Below are 23,458 nucleotides of genomic sequence, written 5' to 3'. Positions count from 1 at the left end.
CGCCTCGCGAGCTGCGACCATCGTCCAACACACCACGGCTGCCTCCCACCCCTACTCCTAGGCATAGAAGTAGGAGCGGGACGAGCAAAGGCGTTCGCTCCATCTGCTAATTACTTATTTCGGTCGCCGGTGAGAGCTAGTGGTGAACGGCCGATGGCGATAATAATACCGGCCGTGGAGTGGTTTTCAGATTACCGGTAAGGCGCCGAACGCGAAGAGCTGCACCGTGCTGTATTTACCGGTTTTCTAATTGATTTTGTTAGTTTGATTCGGCCTTGTCATATACGTTCCGTCGTACATGTAGTTCTCCAATAACGCCTACAAGACGGTCAAAAGGTTTCTTTCATTGAGCTGGTCCGGGCCGGCGAAACAAACGTCGCTCTACGAACACCATACCAGTACTGCAGTAGCACTGGCTATGGTGTCGAAATGATACTGACTGTCGAAGTACAGACTGTCAGTTTTTCCTCGTGGACCTATGCCTATTATTTAGCTATGCCATGGTTATCATGGTTATAATGCCTTGGAGTATAATCATGATAATTGGTACTACATTTGTACCACTGCGCAAAGCTACAGTCATGGTAGTCATGGTACCGGTAGTTGCCGATACGTACATGCTTCGACTTCCAGTTCCACTTCCTGCTGAGAAGTGAGATGCTCTGGAAGGCTGGAGCTGGATGGCCCGGAATCAGCTTGGATACGTGTACAGCAGGGAGTCGTCAAAATTATTTGACGACTCCCTGGTGACTGGTGTACAGCATAACCATGGGGCATGATGATTGTCTTTTGATGATAGCGGCTCATGCTCACGACTTGTCAATGTCATACAATGCATGGCAATGTGTCCCCCCCCTCCCCCCCCCCCCCCCCCCCCCCCGAAGGCGAAGCCATGACATTTTCTTTTTGACTTACTCTTACTCTTTTCCTTGCTAGCCGTGGTTGGCTATAAAACCCTGCAATCGCCACGCAGAGTGGTCATTGGCTACCCCAGCCATATATTGCTTGGCATAAAACTAAACAGTAGCTGAGTTGAACTGTGACCATGGTGACGGAAAGAGCATGCAGAACATTTCGCCGGTACACCAGGGTACACTGTAACCAAGAGTACATAACCCCGGGGGTTACATGTATGTATACATGTATGTATACATGTATGTACTCTTGCTGTACTAATGATGCTATGAATAGTATGATGATGGCAGCACATCACCAAGAGTACAATAATCCCCCCCCCCCCCCAGTTATGTACTCTTGATATCACACGGCGGAGGGCACACTGCGTCGAAAACGGGTCACGAAACAGTCCGAGTCGTCTCCGTTCCTGAGTCCTGACAACAACCAGAAACCAATGAAACCAGCAGGATGCAGAGGTATATTATGCTCCGCAGGCCGCGAAAGAGAGCCCGTTACCTGGACCCCTACTCGCGCGGGTAGAGCGAAACTGAGCACCCTGGGATGCGAGCAGCTTTTTAGTACTCCCGGGTCCAAAATCTCACCACCAGGCCGGGATGATCAAAACGTCTGCCGGGTCTGCAGCCTACAAACGTGGATCTGCCGACACTGTGCTGTCGACGACATGTCCGGCAAGGCACCTCCTTGCGTGAAAGCAAGGAACGCTTTTTTTTTAGAAAGGAAGCTTCTTCTCCAAAATTTAAAATTTTTGAAAATTATTCCTTCTGAAAATATCATCGCGTTCTTGACCTCGAAGCTGACTGCTGAATGCGATTAGGAAAGAAGATTCCTGAAGATACACCAGACTGATTCTGGCAAGCCGTCTGTCGTCTAGATATGCAGTTGTTCGTCATGCATGGTCAGCAATCTTCCTCGTTCGTCCTTTCGTTTTCCTGACCACGATGATGACAAGCAGCTCTCATGCTCAGGTTAGTGCTGTACTTGTATGTCTGGGCACACAACACATCTGAGATTCACCCACTGACGTTATCGAACTGAAGAATGCAGCAAGGGTTCCTCGGATTCTCTTGATTTCGGAACAAATTTCCTTCACTTTCACCCTCTCAGTCTCTTCCCCATGCCCTCCATGCATGCACAATGCAGCTTGCATTTCAATTGCTATTTTTTATACTTTGGCAGTGCCTCTGCTACACTTTCATATAGAGTGAGGTCCTGTAAATAGGATCGAACATTGTTGGTGGTGGTGTGTGTGTGTGTGGGGGGGGGGGGGGGTACGTTTGCAGCCAGGATGTAGGAATGACACTTCTGCACAGCAGGTGGCAATAGTCAAAACTGGTCACTCTACAAATCCCATACCTGCCAACCTTTGCAAACCTGAGATCCAATGACATACCTAGGCATGAAAATGTATACAAAAGAAGCTCGCGGTGAGGCATGGAACTAGTGCACTTTTGGGTGCCTATTACCGCCCTCGATATCGGGACGGTCCCGGCCAAATCGGGATGGTTGTCAGGTATGAAATCCCAACCGAGAAAACCATTTAATTAAAAGATAAACTCGGCCAGGACATAGCGACTTTCTGTTTGCCGGGGGGGGGGGGGGAGGGTCATCGTCCGCAATATTGGTAGAGTTACGATTACATTGTATATGTAGATACATGTGCATCAGGGATTCATAGCACCTGGGGAGACGACATGAGACCTAAGTACCCAAAACGTTGTGAGTTGTGACCCCGGATGGGGTAGTTCTACGTGATCTGTGTTTCTATAGACCTTATTCGATAACGTGATTTTTGGACTCGCCTCCAGGGATTTGTTGTAAGCTGGGGCACGCGTACGTGAAACGAGTGGCAAGAAAGGCCCAGTTCGTACAAGGGAGTAGTAAAATACCGGTATTTTTCTACTCCTATGTTCCCACGCCGAGTCCACTGTGCACTGAGTGCAGGTCTCTTGCCGCTCCCTGGTTCCCGGGACCCTGGTTCACGTGATTGTGACGTTTATTGAATAAGGTCTACATGTATATGCGGGCATGCATAAATCAACCCTTCCACAAGGACGGCTCAAACAGGCAACCAAGGAGTGAAAATTTCGCTCCTGGGGCTAGGAGTGAAACGAAGGCCTCAATTTGCCAGATGAACCTTCTCCATCGAAACGAACGAAGGTGTCGAATAATTCTTTTACCAGTTCACAGTTGCCGTTCACGCGCACTCCCCGGGGTGGGGGGGGGGGGGCTACTATGCACTTGTAGTGATACTTACCGTAAGCCAAGTGGAACACGACTAGTTGACTGCACAGACTACAGTACAGTATACATGCACATGTATACAGTGAAGATCAGTGCGTGCATACCTGCCATAATCGTATGTTGACCTTCGTTCGAATTGAAAAGAGAGGGTCGTTTCGAAAAAGAAAAAAAGCTCGATGGAAGTATGATGCTGCTGACAATTCAAGACTCACTGAAGTCGCCTTTCTGGAATGGATCATGCACTCTAGGTTCATCCAATTGGATATGGACTCAAATCATTGTTACACCATTATTGTTTGGTTAGTTATTGTACATCCCATAGCATGTACAATCAACCTTGTGAATAATCTACCTCGGGTTTACAAAACAACTCGCAAATAACGACACAATCTTCAGATCTAGTGAACATTTGATTGCATACTTCCAACCTCACGAGTAACAACAATGCGAATAGCGACACTTTTCTCATTCACAATCGAGGGTCAGTATTCCCCAGGTTGACTGCAATTGCCAATCAAACAGGAGGGGCGAAAGTCGACCACGGCTGAAAAGGCATAAAGAAAAATTAATGTATATCATGAGCTAGATGGCTGAAGGAGGAAGTAGGTTTTCTGAGAAAGCAAGAAACAGAGGTGAATGAAGCACCAGGTCTGTCCATGCAGTGGATAGAATTATTGCATTGAAAGACAGGCTCTTTACATCAGCTTGCTACTATTATACCTACATTTGCTTTCTGCCTTTTTCATGCAGGATTCTGAAAGCTGGAGCAGCTCTGCTTACCTCGACCACTGAACTTACAACTAACTTCCAACCAAGTACAAGGCAATATTATGATGAATCAAGCACGCTTGCCATCATGTCATCATTGCAAAGTACATCGACAACATAGATTTGGTGCCGACTATGTATGATGTAGAGTGTGCTCTATGTATCTATACTACTGATTGGCCTACATTGTACTTATGTGGGCTGAGAGTAATCGATTGTGCTATATGGCAGTTTACTTGTATGTCATAGATGTTAACATTGCACACAGCTTCTGAAATGCTTTCTGTTGCACTGGCCTACTGCGGCCCACTGCAAATAGATTGTAGTGGCATGGGCCATGCCATAATTATAGTAGTATACTGGTACTACACCAACAATTTCACTGGTGCACTGTACTTACTGGTACGAGTAGGTCTACATCATGCACAGCCTTGTCACTGCTTTTCTCATTTTTTATTAATTTACTGTACTGTACACATTTTGGCACAGCTCTTCCACAAAGAGTTACTAGTATTTTCTTCTGCATACCTACTGTATACAGTGACCTGACTGGTAACATCTATGGCTGTGAAATCACAAATTTCTGGGTTGACAGCCTCGAACCTATACGATTTGTTTCTAAGAACGTGCTATAAGAAATTTTCTATTGAAGTATTCTACTGTAGCTCGCAGGACATGGAGTGCAATTACGTAAAGTTTGGAACACCACTCTTCTGTGATTTGGATGTCAAATTATGAAATTCAGTGTGTGAGGTAAACCCATGCATGGCATACACTGCTATAGTATGACTCGGGGTAAAGTGTTCCAACGCATACTCATTATAGTGAATAGTTGTGTGACCAACGTTGTTGCTGCTGGATAAATAGTACATATTCTGAGATAACTGAAGCTACACAGCCATCTAATGTTCAGACATGCATCGAAGGGGCCGTAACGAGATCTGCAAGGCATGATTCTATACCTGTATTTGATGCTCTCTAGCCTAGGACATTCACCTGCCTCATTTTCTCTGTGCTGCATTGATGAGTCCATTAGTAACTAAAGGACGAAACAGCATGCTGTCTGCAGATTGGTAATTGTGTAAAGACAGACGTGTATGTAGTGGTAAAGCTCAGATACATGTGCAACATAACAATCCCGGTGTTTGACAACAGCACAAACCTACACCGCAATTCTTAATTTTGGGCTGTGGTGTTCTTAGTATTCCAGGTTGGATGTTCTGTAGGCTTCCACGTTCTTGGGCGCACGACTTTACTGTGCCGAAGAATATTTTCAGCCAATGAACCCAGAGCTTGGTGGCAGATGAGTGCCATGGAACAGCCTTTTGCATGTGGCTTTCACTACATGCACATGTATAACGTTCAATTGATGCGGAAAAATCAGACGAGGACTTTTGCAGTTATGAGCAAGGTCCCCACGAATGGTCATGTCACTTCACAGAATACATGAACTGATAGAGTAGACCTCGGTCCCCTCAGAGAACGCTTGGGGAAGTCGGGTTCAACCATAGATTTATACTTAACAGAGAACGCTTGGGGAAGTAGGTTTCAACCATAGATTTATACTTAATATTCTTTACAACAAGGATCGATGTGTTCCTTCGGATGCCCTTTATCGACTTTCACACACTTCTCCTCTCTCCTTTCGTCATAAGCACCATCTCTGTACACTGGTTCATAAAATATTTCTTCATAAAACCCCTTCACACATAATGAAGTACAATTGGTTTTCGACAAGCTCAACCCGTAACGCGCTTATCCTGCCTCTTGTTAAGTCAGCCCGGTATCTAAAGCCCCCCTTGTTTTCCGGTTATTCTCATTGGTTAACTGGGGACATGTCCAAAACCATACTAAGTACTTGAGCTGCTCATGAGCCCCACAATTATCAGGCCCGCCGGTCTGGTTGGTCAGGTTATCACCAGACCAACTTGTTGGCCACCAACAAACGTTTCCTACCGTGGAGGACGTGTGTACCCGCCATGAAACTACCGGACCAATCAAAAACTGCTTCCGGCGGTACTGATTATAGTACAGGTTTAAGTTAAAAAGCGGCTCCATTTTGTCATACATTAAACCAACTCTGTCATTGCTATGCTACTCAAAAAGAGTAGTGATGTTTATTCACAAATGAATCACAATGCTATCAGAGAAATTCGATATTCTCCAATTTTAGGGGCACTGCAATACTATCCAAAATTAATGCTGCATGGTCATTGTTATGAAGCAGTCACCTCAGTACAGCAATTAAACAGGCTGATTATGTGAACGAGATTCACGGCAAATCTTCTTCCATCAGTGCTGTTCAGTCTTGAGTGGTCCACTGAGACAGGAAAACAACCTGTTCGGTCCTTCCATACGAGAAACAGAAATTGAACATGTTCCAGGGTGGAGGTGGCGAGTATCGGCAATGTAATGCACCTTTAGGCCAACATGACCATCATTCCGACATGGATTCTCAAACACCTTCGCTCGTGAGAGTGCCTCAGAGTGGTATTCATCAACAGATGGCAATCCTGTAAAACACATGAAAAGACATAGCAGCAACAGAAAGAAACCTAATGTTATAGAAACGAATTCGAAAAACAAAGTCTACTATTATTCTAATACAGTGAACCAAGGTACAACCACACTCCAGGAGGCAAGCAAAAGAGCATATAATCCGAAGGTTGCGATGCCTGTATGTATTGTATTTATGTATTTACGGATTCTCCACAGGCTAAATCGAGGGAGTCTTTGTCATGCCACACTGGATACAACATGCTACCAGAATCACTTTCCCCAGAATTGATGATCTTTTCTTAGGGTGTTATATAAGACACATCTGTAGCCACTTCATCTTGCTCACGAAATCATACACCACCACACAAACGGGTCCTTCGGCTATTATACTTTGGGTGGTACATGGTGATGTATGATATTGATAATCTATTGATACCATATTCAAGTCTGACTCTCACCGTGAGATCCTGGCAACAATATTACCTGGTACACGACATATTCAGACACTGACATAAGCATCTTTTTGGAACAACAGGTGTGCCTATCTGCTAGTGTAATGTGACACACATGCAGAACACATGCAGAATCAGTCATAGCTAATTTTACCCCCTCACTGTTGTATGCGCAGACTCCACTTCGCGGTGTCAAGTACTCTTCTTTCGGTGGGCTACTCCACTAAGGCGCTTGTCTAAAAGGACTCACATTCATCCTGCAAACCAACACGACTTGCATAGTTTTCACTGTCGGCCAAAGTGCGTGCATTGCACACATTGAGATTCACTCCCTCCGTACAGGCCAGTACAGAGCTGCCCACCAATTGAGTCTGTTTTGCGTACTCAGACTTCTGATTTTCCGTATCTTGCAGTGTTTTGCGTACTGCCGTGTACATTGCATGCATACTTGCACTGTAATGTTTTTTGACACGCACATGCATGTCGGTGGCTGCATTTGGTAGTGTAAAACATGTGTGACTTGCACTCACGACATTATTATTTTTGTGCTACATGTACATGTTGTTGTGGTACGGCATGCACTCGCTTTGGTACAAGACTATTCATCACTCAGCTTACACTTGCAATGCTTCTACACAGCTGATTGATCCTCTCCGATTTTCTATACCATTTGCTCAATTTCTGTAGTGCGCACAAGGAGTGATTTTCCGTACAAATACAGAAAATATGGAGGGCTGGTACTTGGTAGCACTGCTAGTATGGTAGTACCAGGTTAAGCTGGCTGGAAGATCAAATACTTCTTTGGTTCTTTCAGTCATTTTCACGACATATGTTTTCTTTATCATGATCCCCGGGGTGTGACATTCTTATGAATGCAGAAACTCAGTCTTTCTAACCGAGTCTCACGTGCAATGTGAATTTGTTCTTCTTTTCTTCACAATGCCATGTATCGATTCATCGCTTCTTCCCACCCGAGATCCTATGCAACAGCGATTTAAAGATTGGCTTTATCAAATAGTTAATTCAGAGAGAGAGGATCAGTTGTGGATGCTGTGACAGCATAGAGTGTAGATTGGTGTAAACATCATTGCCCAGCAGAACCGTATTCACAGGGATCTGCGTTTAGCATATGGAAGCTATTTTTTTAGAATTTGTACACGTCCAATAAGCCTGAAGAGAAGAACACCTAACTTAGACTGTCCTAACGTTATCGAACGCACTGCCAAAGTAAAAACAACATTTGAAATGCAAACTCGATTGTGCATGCATGGAGGGCATGGGGAAGAGACTGAGAGGGTGAAAGTGAAGGAAATTTGTTCCGAAATCAAGAGAATCCGAGGAACCCTTGCTGCATTCTTCAGTTCGATAACGTCAGTGGGTGAATCTCAGATGTGTTGTGTGCCCAGACATACAAGTACAGCACTAACCTGAGCATGAGAGCTGCTTGTCATCATCGTGGTCAGGAAAACGAAAGGACGAACGAGGAAGATTGCTGACCATGCATGACGAACAACTGCATATCTAGACGACAGACGGCTTGCCAGAATCAGTCTGGTGTATCTTCAGGAATCTTCTTTCCTAATCGCATTCAGCAGTCAGCTTCGAGGTCAAGAACGCGATGATATTTTCAGAAGGAATAATTTTCAAAAATTTTAAATTTTGGAGAAGAAGCTTCCTTTCTAAAAAAAAAGCGTTCCTTGCTTTCACGCAAGGAGGTGCCTTGCCGGACATGTCGTCGACAGCACAGTGTCGGCAGATCCACGTTTGTAGGCTGCAGACCCGGCAGACGTTTTGATCATCCCGGCCTGGTGGTGAGATTTTGGACCCGGGAGTACTAAAAAGCTGCTCGCATCCCAGGGTGCTCAGTTTCGCTCTACCCGCGCGAGTAGGGGTCCAGGTAACGGGCTCTCTTTCGCGGCCTGCGGAGCATAATATACCTCGGATGCATACAAGAACATGACATCTGATGACAGGTCACCAGAACAGAGAATGACGATGACCTGCCAGAAATTTCCGGTTTCGAAACCGGAAAAAGGCTTGACAGCTAGCTACGAAGACAAGTAGCCGTAGAGCTATCTGCGGTGACGTCGATCATGCATGATGGTCGATGCATTGTCGATCGACCCACGCGTTCGTAGTACTGTCACTGAGTCTGTACTGCATGCATGCACAAAAACAGTAATCATGGTAATGAGAATGAGATATGAAGCATGTGCATGCAGTGGGTCCAACGATCTTGGTGTCATCCCGGCATCCGGCTCAAGCCAAGGCCAAGCTGCAAGTGCAAGCCTGCAAGGCCAAGGCAAAGGGGGCCGGGGGTGATGATGCAGTGTACAGCTGATGTAGAAACAAAAGGCGGCAAGGATTCTTGCCGGTGCTGTTGAGTGTTCTGTTGTTTCTTTTCAGGTCCCGCACTTCTACATACCGAATGTGACACTGGCAGCATTTGTAGATTAGAATCAATAGTTCCGGCCTGGCACAGTACCTTGACCAGTGCAGTTCGCCCAGGATCCTCGCCTTCTCGCACCTTTGTGGATATCGTTGTAGAGAGTTTTGAAACAGTTTTGTGCGTTTGAAAGATGGCTGTGGACATCAGAGGACAGATGTTTGATGTTGGGCCCAACTACACAGGGCTGGAGTACATTGGAGAGGGCGCCTATGGCATGGTCTGGTGAGATCTTCTTCCTTGCTTACTGTGACAAGTCATGCGTGGTGAAATCGAAATTTGGACTGGTGACGTCCGGAACTGTCATCGTGTAGACATGACATTATACTTGTTTGCTCATCCCTCCCAGCTCTGCCACCAACCAGAAGACTGCCGAGCGCGTGGCAATCAAGAAGATTAGTCCCTTTGAGCATCAGACGTACTGCCAAAGGACGCTGAGAGAGATCAAGATCCTAAATAGATTTTCGCATGAGAATGTGAGTGAGCTGGAGGAGGGGGGGGGGGGGGGGCATTGGACATGAACTCGAAAGAGTGAATACAGTACAATGAAGTATAGTTTAAGAGTTGTAAATGTAATCCCAGCGTACTTAGGTACATGGCAAGTGGACTTCACTCTGGCCTATCTCTTTCTAAACAGTGAAATTCAAAATTCATGCGTTCCTCAGCCATTGCGCATCTTGTTTAGCCACATGCTGTGTGTAACCAAGTTGGAGTTGCGAGGATGCAGGCATATACCGTATTTCCCCGGTTACAAACATCCTGTCCCCAGGGAAAATCGCGGAAGAAAAGCTCAAAATTCCCGTACAGTTGTGCAACTTTATGTGAGTGGGCAGGAAAAACCCGCGAATTCACGAGTTGTCAAAGCAGTTTGTTGCAGCAAGTGGTGATGTGTGACAACATACCGTAGTGTAGTATCTTTCGGACGTGAAACATGCGGAAATATCAAACTTACACAAAGGCACGCAATGAAAACCTTGGCAAATTCCGCTGTAACTCAGAGTTTCATCGCTGAATCACCCATCAAACAACGATAATGGAATAGGAGGCAGCGCTGGTATATCTAAGTGAAGAGAGGTGTGACAATACGATAGCGGGAGGAGGAGTAAACTTACTGTTCTGCATTATGTGCAGACTTCCACTTACCTGATCCCCCCCCCCCCCCCCCCCCCGATAGCATATACCGTACCTGTACACTGTACTGCACTGGTAATATGTACTTGTACTGCTGCACCCAACACGTTTTATGCATGATGTACAAGTTACCTGGATGCAAGTACAGCTGCATTGGTTTGATACCGTGTCCTGCTTTTAAAGTCACTTCGCAGCCCCCCCCCCCCCCCCAATCATACAGATTTGCATGGATATCCGTGCATGCAATAACACACTGTTTGCCGTTTATGCTAGGGCTGGCGCTTTGCAGGTCACACACTCACGAAACTCTAGAGAGATCACTTCATTCACTGTCGTGGATATCTTGTCGGCAACTTCCAGTGCATGCAGTAAAACTATGGATTATGCTCATCGTGCAATTTTTGTGTTCTTGTGACATGCTGCTTCGTGTTGTAGATCATCAACATCCAAGATCTTCTGCGGACAAAGGAGATGGCAGATATGAAGGACATGTATCCTCTCCCATCTTTAAAACGTCTTTACTCTCTTTGACTTGCAGCTGGCAGAAGCCTAGGTGGCTACTGAAGTCTTTCCTGTTGGAGTGTCGTTTGCTGTAGATACCCTCCCTCCATAATTTTCACCTGACTGTAACGGCTGCCTTCCACCGTATTTTGTAGCTATCAGGCTTGAGTGAAGCCTAGTATGGGGTAGCTGACTACTATAAAAGCCATTATTCCAACGAGGCGCATATTATAACGATTTCCCAAAATTGACTAGTTTACGTGTACCAAAGGTAACGATTCTCACTCATTCTCAACGCTCAATACGACAGTAGATGTATCGATTTCTGTATGACGATTTCTATTTCAACGACAGATTGCTCCTCGTTAACTCGTTAGAGTTAGCACTTCGTTATATATATGGCTTTTACAGTACATTAGTAGCAGGCCGCTTTCTTTTACTAGTACCGTAAAGTATCGCCTTGATTTTACAGCCAGGGAAAGGAAAATCGTTTGGCAGAGTGCAGCGAAGTTTGTACGGTGTGAGAACCTTCGTGTACTAAGGTAACACCTGGCGGGTTTTTGTGTGGAGCTCGTGTCTGCTCGAAGGTACGGATTGACTTCACAACGTGCAATATGTGTGCAAGGTTCGTGCCGTGTGACCTACAGACAGCAGACCACCTCCACAATACGGCCACGAAAGGACGAGATGGTGGGGCGCTCTCGCAGTACTTTACGGTACTGCGATAGAGACATGACTGATGAACGTGTTTTCCCTTTACTTGACGGCAGTGATTGATGCACAGGTATATATCAGGTCCACATTGCCCTGCTCGCGAAGAGAGGGAGTCAACTGTATCTCAGTTAATCAGAAGTGTTCAATAATACCAACTATTTCGGAAGGCACTGTTGCATTCTGCTGGCTTTTCCTTGACCCAGATCTCTTCACAGCTACATTGTCCAGACCCTAATGGAAACTGACATGTACAAACTACTGCGGTCGCAAACGCTGTCCAACGACCACATCTGTTATTTCCTCTATCAGATTCTGCGTGGTCTCAAGTACATCCATTCGGCTAATGTGCTGCATCGTGACTTGAAGCCAAGCAACTTGCTGATCAACACCAACTGTGACCTGAAGGTAAACACATTCAAAATTACCTGTGGATACCTCAGTCTGCAGACAATACCGTTTCATCCTTTGTGGACTTGCCAGCACAGCACAGAGAAATGAGGCTGAGTGAGGTAGCAATGTGAAAAATATAATATCTCGAAGCAAAACTCCTGTGTGTTATGTATCTTGTAGAAGTTCGTATTGATATGGTATATGCTGAGTGTAGCCAGTACTAGCAACTTTATAGTCCATGTTGTGTGGTCACTATTTCTCTCTCTGTCTGTCTGTCTGTCTGTCTCCTCTCTGTCTTTCTCCTCTCTGTCTGTCTGTCTGTCTCCTCTCTGTCTGTCTGTCTCCTCTCTGTCTGTGTGTCTCCTCTCTGTCTGTCTGTCTCTCTGTCTGTCTCTCTGTCTGTCTCTCTCTCTCTCTCTCTCTCTCTCTCTGTCTGTCTGTCTGTCTGTCTGTCTCCTGTCTGTCTGTCTGTCTCCTCTCTGTCTTTCTCCTCTCTCTCTCTCTCTCTCTCTCTCTCTCTCTCTCTCTCTCTCTCTCTCTCTCTCTCTCTCTCTCTCTCTCTCTCTCTCTCTCTCTCTCTCTCTCTGTCTGTCTCCTCTCTGTCTGTCTGTCTCCTCTCTGTCTGTCTGTCTCCTCTCTGTCTGTCTGTCTCCTCTCTGTCTGTCTGTCTCCTCTCTGTCTGTCTGTCTCCTCTCTGTCTGTCTGTCTCCTCTCTGTCTGTCTGTCTCTCTCTCTCTCTCTCTCTCTCTCTCTCTCTCTCTCTCTCTCTCTCTCTCTCTCTCTCTCTCTCTCTCTCTCTCTCTCTCTCTCTCTCTCTCTCTCTCTCTCTCTCTCTCTCTCTCTGTGTCAGCCCATATATTGAGGCAAGAGTCTGCAGTCTCGGTCTTTTTGGGCATGTTAGCATTTCTCACAACTGTCTGCCGATCAAATACTTGTCCATTGAGTTCCAACCAATCTCTTTTGTTATGAGTAACTGTACGTACCATGCACATAGCGTGACATTTGAAATCAAACCGTGCAACTAAAGTACAACAGTTGCTTGTCACACGGGGATCTGCATGTGATCTGCACACCTAACCCCATCCAGTCACAGCAGATTCGTGATACATGTGAGGACACCTACTCCACCATTTGTCTTTGCTAATCGACGTGTAAGTCAAGATGGTCCCCATTCGAACGTCTGTACTCACCACCGATCGAAATCGGCATGTGCAATGCACCGCCAGTCAGACTGAATTTTCCGCATCTGTAGGACCTCCAACGCCCTCAAGGATTACTGTCCAGATGCAGCTCTTAAAGCGGTGGGAAGTGAGTAGATCAGACCCACGGCAAAGTGGTAACACATTGAAAAATATTCATGTCACCCTCATGCTAAAAGCCACAAGTTAATTCCAAGCAGGACTTGGACCTGGTACCCTCTATTTCTCGGTCATGGCCTAGACCATCCCAGTGCGCCTTCCGGCATCGGGATCCTCCTCATCTCTGCGTTGAAATCTTGCCCGAAAACATGCGAACCGCAGACTCTCTATTCACTAAATGACATGGAGCAATACTATGTGGCTGTTTGCCTGATTTAAAAAGTGGTGTTTCTTGTGCTTGCGTTCAGATCTGTGACTTTGGTCTGGCTCGTATCGCTGACCCTGCACATGATCACCGTGGCTTTCTGACGGAGTATGTTGCTACTCGTTGGTATCGTGCACCTGAGATCATGCTGAATTCACGCGGTTATTCAAAGTCAATTGATGTATGGTCAGTTGGATGTATCCTGGCCGAGATGATCTCGAACCGCCCAATTTTCCCAGGAAAGCACTATCTGGATCAGATTAATCACATCTTGGGCGTCCTCGGATCGCCAAGTCAGGATGACCTGGACTCCATCCTGAATGAGAAAGTAAGTATGTGATCCCATTTTGATCATGTGAACAAGCAAAGTACCATGGTTACTGCTTGATCAGTCACTCCAACAGGCCTACCCACGACGGCAAATGCTTGGTCATTGGGAAGTGTCCCTTGCATTAGATTCTAAACGATTACATGGAGTGCTGCATCCTCATTCCTGCTGTTGGAGTGCTGCATCCTGCTGCTGTTTTCAAGTAGCTAGGGTACTTTAGTTAGCCTGTCCACGGGAGGGAGCTGCCTTATTTATTCAACTCAATAGTGACTAGCTTGTCGCTGGTGCGGTTTCACTGATCTGCTCGTGAGGCTTGCACGGTGCCTGTGCGTGATTTGCCAGTGGAGAGTGAGTGCAGAACTTTGTAATGGAAAAAACTAAAACTAAAGAAAATTCAGGGGCTGCGTTAGACTGAGTCTCCACATCGATGGGAACCAGTTATAACGCCATGGGCTTCATAAATGAAATCGCAATTGGAGTATGTTTTGTAACAAAAATAAAGTAATAAGTACTATACTAACAAACTTACAGCCCAGCAGGAAGGGTGAACAAGTGAATTTAGACTGAAATTTCTGTGTGGACTTTGACTTTTATGGCATGGCATAGTGGGTGAGTCATTTTTGCATCTAAAATAGCTAGGAAAGCAGCGGTGTTTCGCGTATAAGGCCTGGCTTTTAAGGCGTTGACATACGGTATGCTGAATCTATTTTTCGCCGTTCTCCGAAAAGTGATATATTGGATTTATCGGGTTTGGCATTTTTAAAAGCTTTTCATGTTCTGCACAGTCATGATCACCCCCCCCCCCCCACGCACACACAGAGGCAAGAATACAACTCACTAAATGGCAGTTCGTGGAAAGCGTTGTTCAGCAATGCCGGTGCTTTGACGAGCGACCAGTAACCTCCCTGGTCATATGTCATCACCGTGTGCAGCTTACGATGGCCGACAGTACCGAACCCAAGCTGCTGGCTGATGATGACGCTGGGGAAGCTGGCTACAACATGCAAGACGCAAATACAGCTCCTAAAACGGTGGGAGTTGAAGATCAGACCCACCACCAAAAGTGGCGAACAGGATGTACGGTAATGCGAAGGGATAGGTGTATTGCATGCTGCAGTTGGATTTCTTGTTTTCTAGTGGCAGCTTATCCGTCCTTATGTCCCTTGCTTCATTCTGTCTATGCTCGTCGTATGTGATTTTTCAGGCAAGGAATTATATCCAGTCACTGCCACAGAAGGCACCGGTACCTTTCAAATCTCTTTATCCGAAGGGCAATGAACAGGGTGAGTGTTTACGGCTCAGCCTTGAACTTGTCTTGCACGTGCACATGTGCGTGTCTTGACAAATTCACTTATTCTAGCATTTCTCGTCTTGCTTTGCAGTGGCATCCAGACGTGTGTAGTACATGTTGAGGAATAGGTTGCACGCATCAAGATATTCTATCATATGGCTATTGCTTTCATTATCCTTGTCTGCTCCTATACTTACACTACTCTGAGAGCATGACTGCTAGCAAGAGCACACAACCCCCCCCCCCCCCCCCAAGAGTATGCAACTCCCACATACCCTGCTGTCCCGACAGAATTTCAAGTTGATGCCATTATTTATGATGCAATGCTCCTTGCACCAGTGATTTACAACATGTGTACGGGTGTCAACACATCACACGTTTTTCTTTGCAATAATTTGTACGGGATCAGATGGGCTTTGGTCCACCACAGGTTCCGGATTCGTCGGATAATCCGTGTGCAGTGCGCATTGCATCATAAAAATGACGTCAACTTGAAATTGTGTCGGGACATCACCCATAGTCGAGTTACACACTCTTGGTGGGTTATGTACTCTTGCTGCTAGAAGAGACCGATCGTCTATCAGAAGCCATTGCTCAAATTTGTCTCTAATCTGCTATCTGATGCGTGTTCAAGGCCTTCCTGTCTTTGGAGACCAGTTTGTTTTCACCCCAAGAACATGTAAGATGGAATAACCTACATATTCCCTCCATAAATTACTCATGCTCAACCAACCGCTGCACAGTAAATGGTACACAATTTGCAGTTGCACTTCACTGCTTTTTGGCTTTGCTGACTCTTCCCTTCCAGGGCATGATTTATCCGGTATCGCATCGCAGTTTGCGACGCAATTGCACCTACGTGCGATGCAATGTCAAAGTTGTTGAGCAAAAAACTGCGATGCATGCCGCACTTTGGTACCTGTACCCGACATGTACTGTGCACCCAGCACGGTACGGTAGCACACAAAAACCGCAACTGCACTGGGACCCGACTTGCAACAGTACTCAGTCTAGTCAGTACTACTACTAGTGCAAGTCTAGTCGTGTGCTAGTGTACTGTAGTGTAGTTACAGGGCTGTGCGGATCGTGGAGTCCTCAGATGCACCAGGTCTTGTAGTTTGTACTTACACCAGTTACAGTTGGCTGCGCGGATCATGAAGTCCTCTTCACTTTCTCATTTTTCTAAGTAACAGTTAGTAGGAAAATGTCTGTGCGACCAAGCACCGTCGAGAAATGGAGGTGCGAGTTAGACCCGAAGAAAGAGTGGATCGTGGTCGAAAGTGGCCCGTCCAGTGTCACCGGCATCCACTGCAGAGTTTGCCGTGAGAACGCATCGTCTCTTCGTGCTCTCCGGAATTTTAGTCGAGCGTTTGTGGATGGGATTTCGGGCAGTGCCTTGAAGAAAGACAACGTAGCAAAGCACTCGAAATCAGACATGCATGTGAAGGCGATGAATTTGGTGAAGAACAAGTCCATGTCGCTCGCTGCCATCTACAAGTCAACTCCGCTTGGCAAAGCAGTTGCCAGTGCGAACGCTGAGGACCGCTGTCGCGTGTCGAAGTTATTCGAGATCGCGTATTTTATTGCTGCGGAGGAGATTCCCTTCGCGAAGTTCCCTGCTCTGATCCAGCTGGAGAAGAGACATGGCGTGTCTCTTGGCTCGACGTACTGCACGGCTAACAAGTGCAGTGAGTTCACTTCGACGATCGGCGAAGCTATGCGCGACGACGTTGTTGAGGCAATGAAGAAATCACCATTTCTCACCGCGCTCATCGATGGCTCAACGGATAGCGGCGTTGTGGAGAAGGAATTGATTTTCATCTCCTTCATTTGCAATGGACAAGTCCAAACTCGATTCCTTGCCTTGAAGGACGTCAGCAGTGGGACAGCAACTGGAGTGATCGAGTGTTTGCGTAGTACTTTCCTCTCACTTGGAGTGGATGATTGGCAAGAGAAACTTGTGTGCCTTTGCATGGATGGTGCTGCAGTCAACATGGGTGTTCGTCGTGGTGTTGCAGCTCTGCTGAGGTCTGAGCACGCCATGCCCTGGCTTGTTGCAGTTCACTGCTTCAACCACCGCTTGGAGCTGGCAGCCAAGGATGCTTTTGGAAAAACGTATTTGGAAGATATATCAACTATGCTGATCAATATCTACTATGTGTACACAAAGAGCCCCAAACGCCTCCGTGATCTACACAGTGTTGCTGAGGAGATGGAGGAGCACATCATCAAGCCTCAGAAAGCTCATGGTACCCGTTGGTTGCAGCATAAGAGGAAGGCTGTCAAAGCCTTGATCAGCTGCTACCCAGTCATTGTGCAACATTTCCGCAACTTGGCTGAGGATAACACTGCCGACAGTGCAAGATTCAGAGGCTACTTGAAGCAGTTGACTAGCTTCAAGTTCGTGTGCAACCTTGTGGCATTCGACGTGATGCTAACACCGCTTGCTGCACTGTCTATTAATTTGCAGTGTAGCTCCGTCGACCTGCAATTCGCTCTATCCAGCTTGTCCGCTTGTAGGGCCATGATCCAGCGCATGCGCACTGAAAACGCTGTGGAAGAGCAGACACAGTTGCACACCTTCCTTGCTGACGTGGAGGAGTTCTTGGATGCTGACAATGATGGTGGTGATGACAGCGGCGTGTACTTCAAGGGTGTGAAACTTCACAAGGTGACACAGGCCAGCCTTGGTGCGTTCCATCAAGCTCGCATTGAGTATGCAGATGCCATCCAGCGTTGCCTGGATGATCGGTTCCGTGACGTTGAGCAGCAGCCAGTCTTCAAGGGTGTTGGCATCCTCAACACATCATCGTGGGCAAGAGAAGATTCGGCGCTCAAGGAGTTCGGTCTGGATACTCTTCTGTCTCTGTTTGACCATTTTCAAGGTGTTCTCGCAGCTGCAGATCGTGAAGCTGTTGTGTCAGAGTGGGACGCCTTCAAGTCATATTGGCACTCATCCTTGCATCACCTGTCCAGCAGTGATGTTTGGCTTGTCCTTGCGAAGCACCAGAATCAGTACCCGAATCTATGGCTTCTGATCCAGATCCTTCTCCTCTTCCCTGTCAGCAATGCTATCGTCGAACGAGGTTTCAGTGCGATGCGCCGCATTAAAACTGACTGGCGGTGCAGTTTGAAGCAAGAAACCCTTGACCACCTGATGCGGATTGCCATTGAGGGTCCAGACCCAAGCGCTTTCGACGTCTCTGCAGCTGTTGACAAGTTCTTCAGCACTCCTCGCCGCCCTGATGTTCAGCCCTACAAGAGAAAGCACGACGAAATCACCATTGATTAAGAAGTATTGTGCACTAACAAACGTTGCTGTTAAACGTTTTCTTATGATGTACTTCCCATAATCATAATAAATTATTTAAATTGTATTTAACTAAACTAGCGTTGCTCTTACCTTTGAGTTTCTGATTACTCCATTGTTATCCAAACGCGAAGACACTGCTCTCTCTCTCTTTCTCTCTCTCTCTCTCTCTCTCTCTCTCTCTCTCTCTCTCTCTCTCTCTCTCTCTCTCTCTCTCTTTCTCTCTCTCTCTCTTGATCATCAGTTTTAATATCACCAGTCCATTGTACTATCGAGGACCATCAGGTTGATCGATTGAAATTACCGTGCAAAAATCCGTTTTACAGTGTGCAGTAATGTTACCGGGTGCGTACGGAAAAATGTTTGGAAAAACTGCTACGCAAAATGAAAAACTGCTATACAAACGTGAAAGTGCGTAGCACTTTCTGCTATGCATCTTGGGTCGAGTAAATCATGCCCTGCCTTCTTCTTTTCTGGCATATGCGGTTGTTTAGCACTCGATGTTCTGGAGAAGCTGCTCGCATTCAATCCGGCAAACCGTGTGACAGTAGAGCAGGTTCTGGAACATCCCTACTTGGAACAGTACTATGACCCAAGTGATGAGGTAAGCGGAATCTCTGGCACGGTTTACTTTACCTTGTTTTTTTGTCATGCAAAAATCAGTGTTAGATTTGTTTGGATGAATGATAAAATCGCCCTGCCCTGCTCAGGGTCAGGAGTTCATGAGAGTGCAGCAGACCTGGAGGATAGCAGGGCCAGGTGTTGTGTCATTGTCGTTGATTCCTTCATCCGGCTGTGTTGTATGTGTGTGTGTCAAAATAAAGAATGGGAAAAATAGGGATTCACTGGCCACAAAAAGCCACTTCGGTCAGCTGTGTGGTGTTCACCAGGCTATCATAAGTGATGGTCAATTCATCAGCCTTGCAAGCTATGGAATGGTGTAATCCCAGCACAAGTTGCGATCTCTAACATAGCTATTCACTATCATCACTTCCACGATGGGCATGTGTGTGCGTGTGTGTGTGTGCGCACGCGTATGTGTGCTGTGCGTGTGTTACTCTTTAGCCTGTTGCTCCGTCACCATTCACCTTTGAAATGGAACTGGATGATCTTCCCCGAGAGCGGCTACGAGGTATGCCCCCCTTTGTCAGTTTGTGTCTGCATCAGGCATTGCCTTGCAACCTGACCACTTTTGTCATGGTTCCTCTAGATTTCCCAGCATAGGCTGTTATTTATGCGTTTGTTCTTCTTGTACCGGTAGTGCCTGATTGCCTTCTGTGTCAATCTTTCCGCTTTGTGATCTCAGAACTCATTTTTGAAGAGACGCTCCCATATTGCAACGCTAGCAAGTGATCGGCGGCATCTACTCTTTGATAGCCCTGACTTGTGTCCACACAACCGTGATCAGCTACCAACTTTAGCAGTAATGGGAGCGCTTGCGCCGCTACAGAACCAGGATTGACGTCGCGAGATTGTTCTTGTCATCTGGCGATGTGGTTCTGTCCTCGCGATTCTCATGTCCGTCGTACTGCCTGCGGCCAGCTCTCCTTGGGAACTCAAACCTCCATGCTCGCCCGCGCGTAGAGAGTCTTCGACCAGTGGTGTCATTCCTGAATCGCTACAACCCTTTTTGCGACTATCAACTCGTTTCCCAGCTTGATCTAATAGTGCCACTACTCCTATGCTGATGAGTTATATTGTTTGTTTGTTTTAAATTCGTAGTCCTATCTACTTTAAACCGGCGCCATTTTCTTCATGTGTGCTGTATTTCCCCAGCTACTAGTTGTTCATACTTGAGATTCGTTAACGTCCCAAGCTTTCTTTGCGCCGATCATGATGTCCTCCACCCGTGGGATATCTCAAAACTTCTTCCAAGCCCGGCTGCTTTCTTTCCTGTTGCGAGCCTTCCGCTCGCCAATGCTCTACTGCTTTGTAAAAATAATATCTCTTTCGTTCTCATTTTGTTTTTCCTGTCTCAGCCATAGATGTGCTTCCAGTCTTGTAGGTGTCTGTCTATGTATCATAGTTTCTGCCCATATATTTAGCTTCAATTAAATTATTCGGCTCATGGGCCATTGTTGCATGATGTGTGGTCATGATTCACATATTTTATTCTTCCAAAATGCCTGCAGCGAGTCTCAAAACATGCGTGGTTACAACAAAGCCATTGTAAGGGGTCGTTCATCATGTTCATACGTAGGGATAACAATTCGAAGCAAAATTCGTTTCATCGATGTCTTGAAAGATAGGCGTACTCAGTTCGCATCTGAGATCAGTTGTACCAAGAGTTCATGGGTTATGAACTCTTGGTTGTACCCAAACCTCAGACTCAGTCAGAGTCGCAGGTTCACACTCACAGCGGGTGTAGTCATGGTAGTTGTAGCATGACTGTTACAGAATGACTCAGACCACGCAGTGGTTGCCAGCTAGCTATTCTCTGGATTGATAGAATCAAGAGTACATAACCCCTAGGCCCTACTCTTGATGTACACTGGCCAATCGATATCTTTTTGTTCCGCCGTTTCCACTGGTTACGTAACTCCTTTTTGGCGATGATGTCATGGATAAATCCCAAGCTTGCAAAATAATTGCATGTTGGAAAAAATTCCAGTTTTGAACGTCCTTGAAAAGCGATGATGGCTTGATCAGTGATGCCTCCATATCTTCATTTGAAAGGCGACGGCTGGAGTCACGTATTGGGCATTTGATAGCACTCCGCGTAGTGACGAGACCCCAGCATTCCCTCTAGCCGAGGCCGGCTCCGTTCTATTGCCTGCCATGGCGTGATTGAAGACGGCATGAAACAGCAAGAGGAAGTTCATCCCTAATGGATTTAGAGCAGTCGCATTGTATGACACTCCCTTCCCAGACGAATATTTACAGCTCTTGTTTGCTGGAGTGGCCGCGTACACAATATCACCTGCTAGTAGCATCGCTGCATGGAAGCGTAGTCAGCTTGGATTACCAAAGAGTGGCAGGTCACTTGCGTGCGACAACCACGCCTATCCAGTTCCTTTATATTCCTGCGGATGCGGAGATAGTATCCATTGATTGTTTTTGCCAATCGTCTTGTAGAAAGCCGGTGATTGGCATTACCTTAGTGAAGCCAGGCCAGGAGTCAGAGAGTCGTGCGCACTTCCTGAACATTTACGGTGCTCGGCGTGACTGTAGTATCGCGGGGGATGAGAAACACCAGCAGCTGAGCCAGGCTTGGAAAAGCGTTGCCGAAGACTGGCAAACGTGTGATCTAGTGTTCACCCCGCTGAAGCTGCAGCATATCAATATTGGCGCGCCTGGCGAGGAAGACAATGCATTCATCCTGTCGGGCAGTGACAAGCGTGTGCATGTCTACCGGTGTTCGCAGGCCCTGCTCACTTTTCATGAAGATGATGGAGTCAGACGCCTGTTCCCAGAGTTTGAAGCTGCGTTCCCGGCGTGTGTTACATCCTTTGACGTGAAAGTGTATGAAGGGCAGCGCATTGTTGCCGTTGGACTGCAAACTGGTGATATGCAGCTGTGGCAAACAGACATCAGTGGCAAGAAACCTATTGTACTTAGGAAATGGTGCTCAGATGCTTTGGATGGCCCCCTAACCAGCCTTACCCTGTTCCTGCCCACTGTACCAAGGCTATCTGCTATGCCGGGACACTCCTTGCTGGCAACGTGTGCTGTGGAGCTGGCTGCAGTATTCCATCACACCAAGCACTGTGGATTTTCCATGTGCAATGCTCTGCAAGACTCGAGCAGATATGACAGCGTCATCTGTACCTGTGCCGTCGACTTGGACGGAGACGGGCGCACGGAAGTTGTCATTGGTACTTATGGCCACATGCTGTTATTTTACAAGCAACTTGGACCGCCGTCCGATCCAGGTGAGTTTCAGCTGGTGCATCAGCAACGACTCTCTCAACCAGTCTATGGACTGCTTTGGTGCGATCTTGTTGGAGATGGGTCGAAACAACTTATTGTTGTTTTGCTGAATGGAGTGGTTGTGTTTCAGCGGAATATGACAAACGCTGCCGATCGGTGTGTGCAGAGGCTTAAGCTGTGGGAGGAGATTGAGAGTATTCGTGACGAGATACGCTCGCACGGGGCCGAACCATCAGTATAGAGTGTTGTAGGTTTAGCAATCGCGCGAAGGTGCTTGCCCTTGCATACTGGTGATGTAGTACATGTATGTGAGTGGGCCCTTGCTCTCATACAACGGCTGGCACTACTCAGCGACACACCGCTTATTGTCCTCAAGTTGCATTTAGTAAACGGTGCATCCTGTGTTCGTTGAATCATCTCATATTGACAATCACAGAATCAGTTTTTTAGCTCTCATTTCGATCTTTTCATTAGAAACTTACCAGGTACTGGTGTGCCTCTTTTAAACAGCTTTTAAAATACACTGTACACTGCCTTTTGCTTGGCCTCTAGCAATGCCATTGTCACTTTGGACTTGACGGGCTGGTTGTCTTTCTTTCTCATGATGTGCTATGCTGGTCATAGCGGATTTTCTTTGTACATGTACAGTGTCGTATGTTCTCAGTTTCCCGTTTGCACAGCACTGAACAGTGTTGTTCCCTAGCTGTTACTTGCTAGCCTGTGCAGGTCCATTGTTGACGGGAGTTTCGCCCGTAGGACGAGTCTGACGCTCAGTTGCCATGTGCCGTATCAGTTTCATTCTGGGATGAATCCGTGCTAGGCAACGGAGTTCATATAAGAGTCAACTGATCACCCTGCTGCATGTTTACAAGTCATGTACATGCACGCATTTCTGACCCGGTACTAGCTTCATGTCGCGTTAATCACGTGACCTCTTGATTGAATTGTGTGCACTTACGATTCGTTGCGAAGTTGTGTTCAGGCCGTCGAGTTGAACTCATCCCAGCGGGATGCATGTAGCCAGGACTTCAGCATA

At 46.7% G+C, this 23,458-nt stretch overlaps 2 protein-coding genes and 2 long non-coding RNA genes across 4 annotated transcripts; 3 read left to right on the top strand and 1 right to left on the bottom strand.

Moving 5' to 3' along the window:
• Positions 1 to 1,382: 1,382 nt before the first annotated feature.
• LOC135807144 (uncharacterized) lies at positions 1,383 to 4,635 on the top strand. Its single transcript, XR_010551485.1, has 2 exons — positions 1,383 to 1,883; positions 3,910 to 4,635. It is a non-coding gene; the product is annotated as an uncharacterized LOC135807144 (long non-coding RNA).
• Positions 4,636 to 5,944: 1,309 nt separating this feature from the next.
• On the bottom strand, positions 5,945 to 8,542 carry LOC135805900 (uncharacterized). Its single transcript, XR_010551181.1, has 2 exons — positions 8,306 to 8,542; positions 5,945 to 6,440 (listed from the first exon to the last, which is right to left on the bottom strand). It is a non-coding gene; the product is annotated as an uncharacterized LOC135805900 (long non-coding RNA).
• Positions 8,543 to 9,201: 659 nt separating this feature from the next.
• Positions 9,202 to 20,687, top strand: LOC135805899 (mitogen-activated protein kinase 1-like). Its single transcript, XM_065320020.1, has 9 exons — positions 9,202 to 9,549; positions 9,674 to 9,800; positions 10,891 to 10,946; positions 11,886 to 12,075; positions 13,667 to 13,951; positions 15,156 to 15,234; positions 19,047 to 19,156; positions 19,618 to 19,684; positions 19,859 to 20,687. Exons 1-9 carry the CDS (start codon positions 9,458 to 9,460, stop codon positions 19,903 to 19,905), a joined length of 1,053 nt encoding a protein of 350 aa, XP_065176092.1. The 5' UTR covers positions 9,202 to 9,457; the 3' UTR covers positions 19,906 to 20,687.
• Positions 20,688 to 21,154: 467 nt separating this feature from the next.
• On the top strand, positions 21,155 to 23,379 carry LOC135805898 (KICSTOR complex protein kaptin-like). The gene has a single exon (XM_065320019.1). It carries the CDS (start codon positions 21,380 to 21,382, stop codon positions 22,661 to 22,663), a length of 1,284 nt encoding a protein of 427 aa, XP_065176091.1. The 5' UTR covers positions 21,155 to 21,379; the 3' UTR covers positions 22,664 to 23,379.
• The last annotated feature ends 79 nt before the right edge of the window (positions 23,380 to 23,458 follow it).

Source organism: Sycon ciliatum, chromosome 1, assembly GCF_964019385.1.
Source record: "Sycon ciliatum chromosome 1, ocSycCili1.1, whole genome shotgun sequence".
NCBI classification, from domain to species: Eukaryota; Metazoa; Porifera; class Calcarea; order Leucosolenida; family Sycettidae; genus Sycon; species Sycon ciliatum.
Note: the sequence above shows the minus strand (reverse complement) of the source record. Positions and strands in the feature narration are given on the sequence as shown.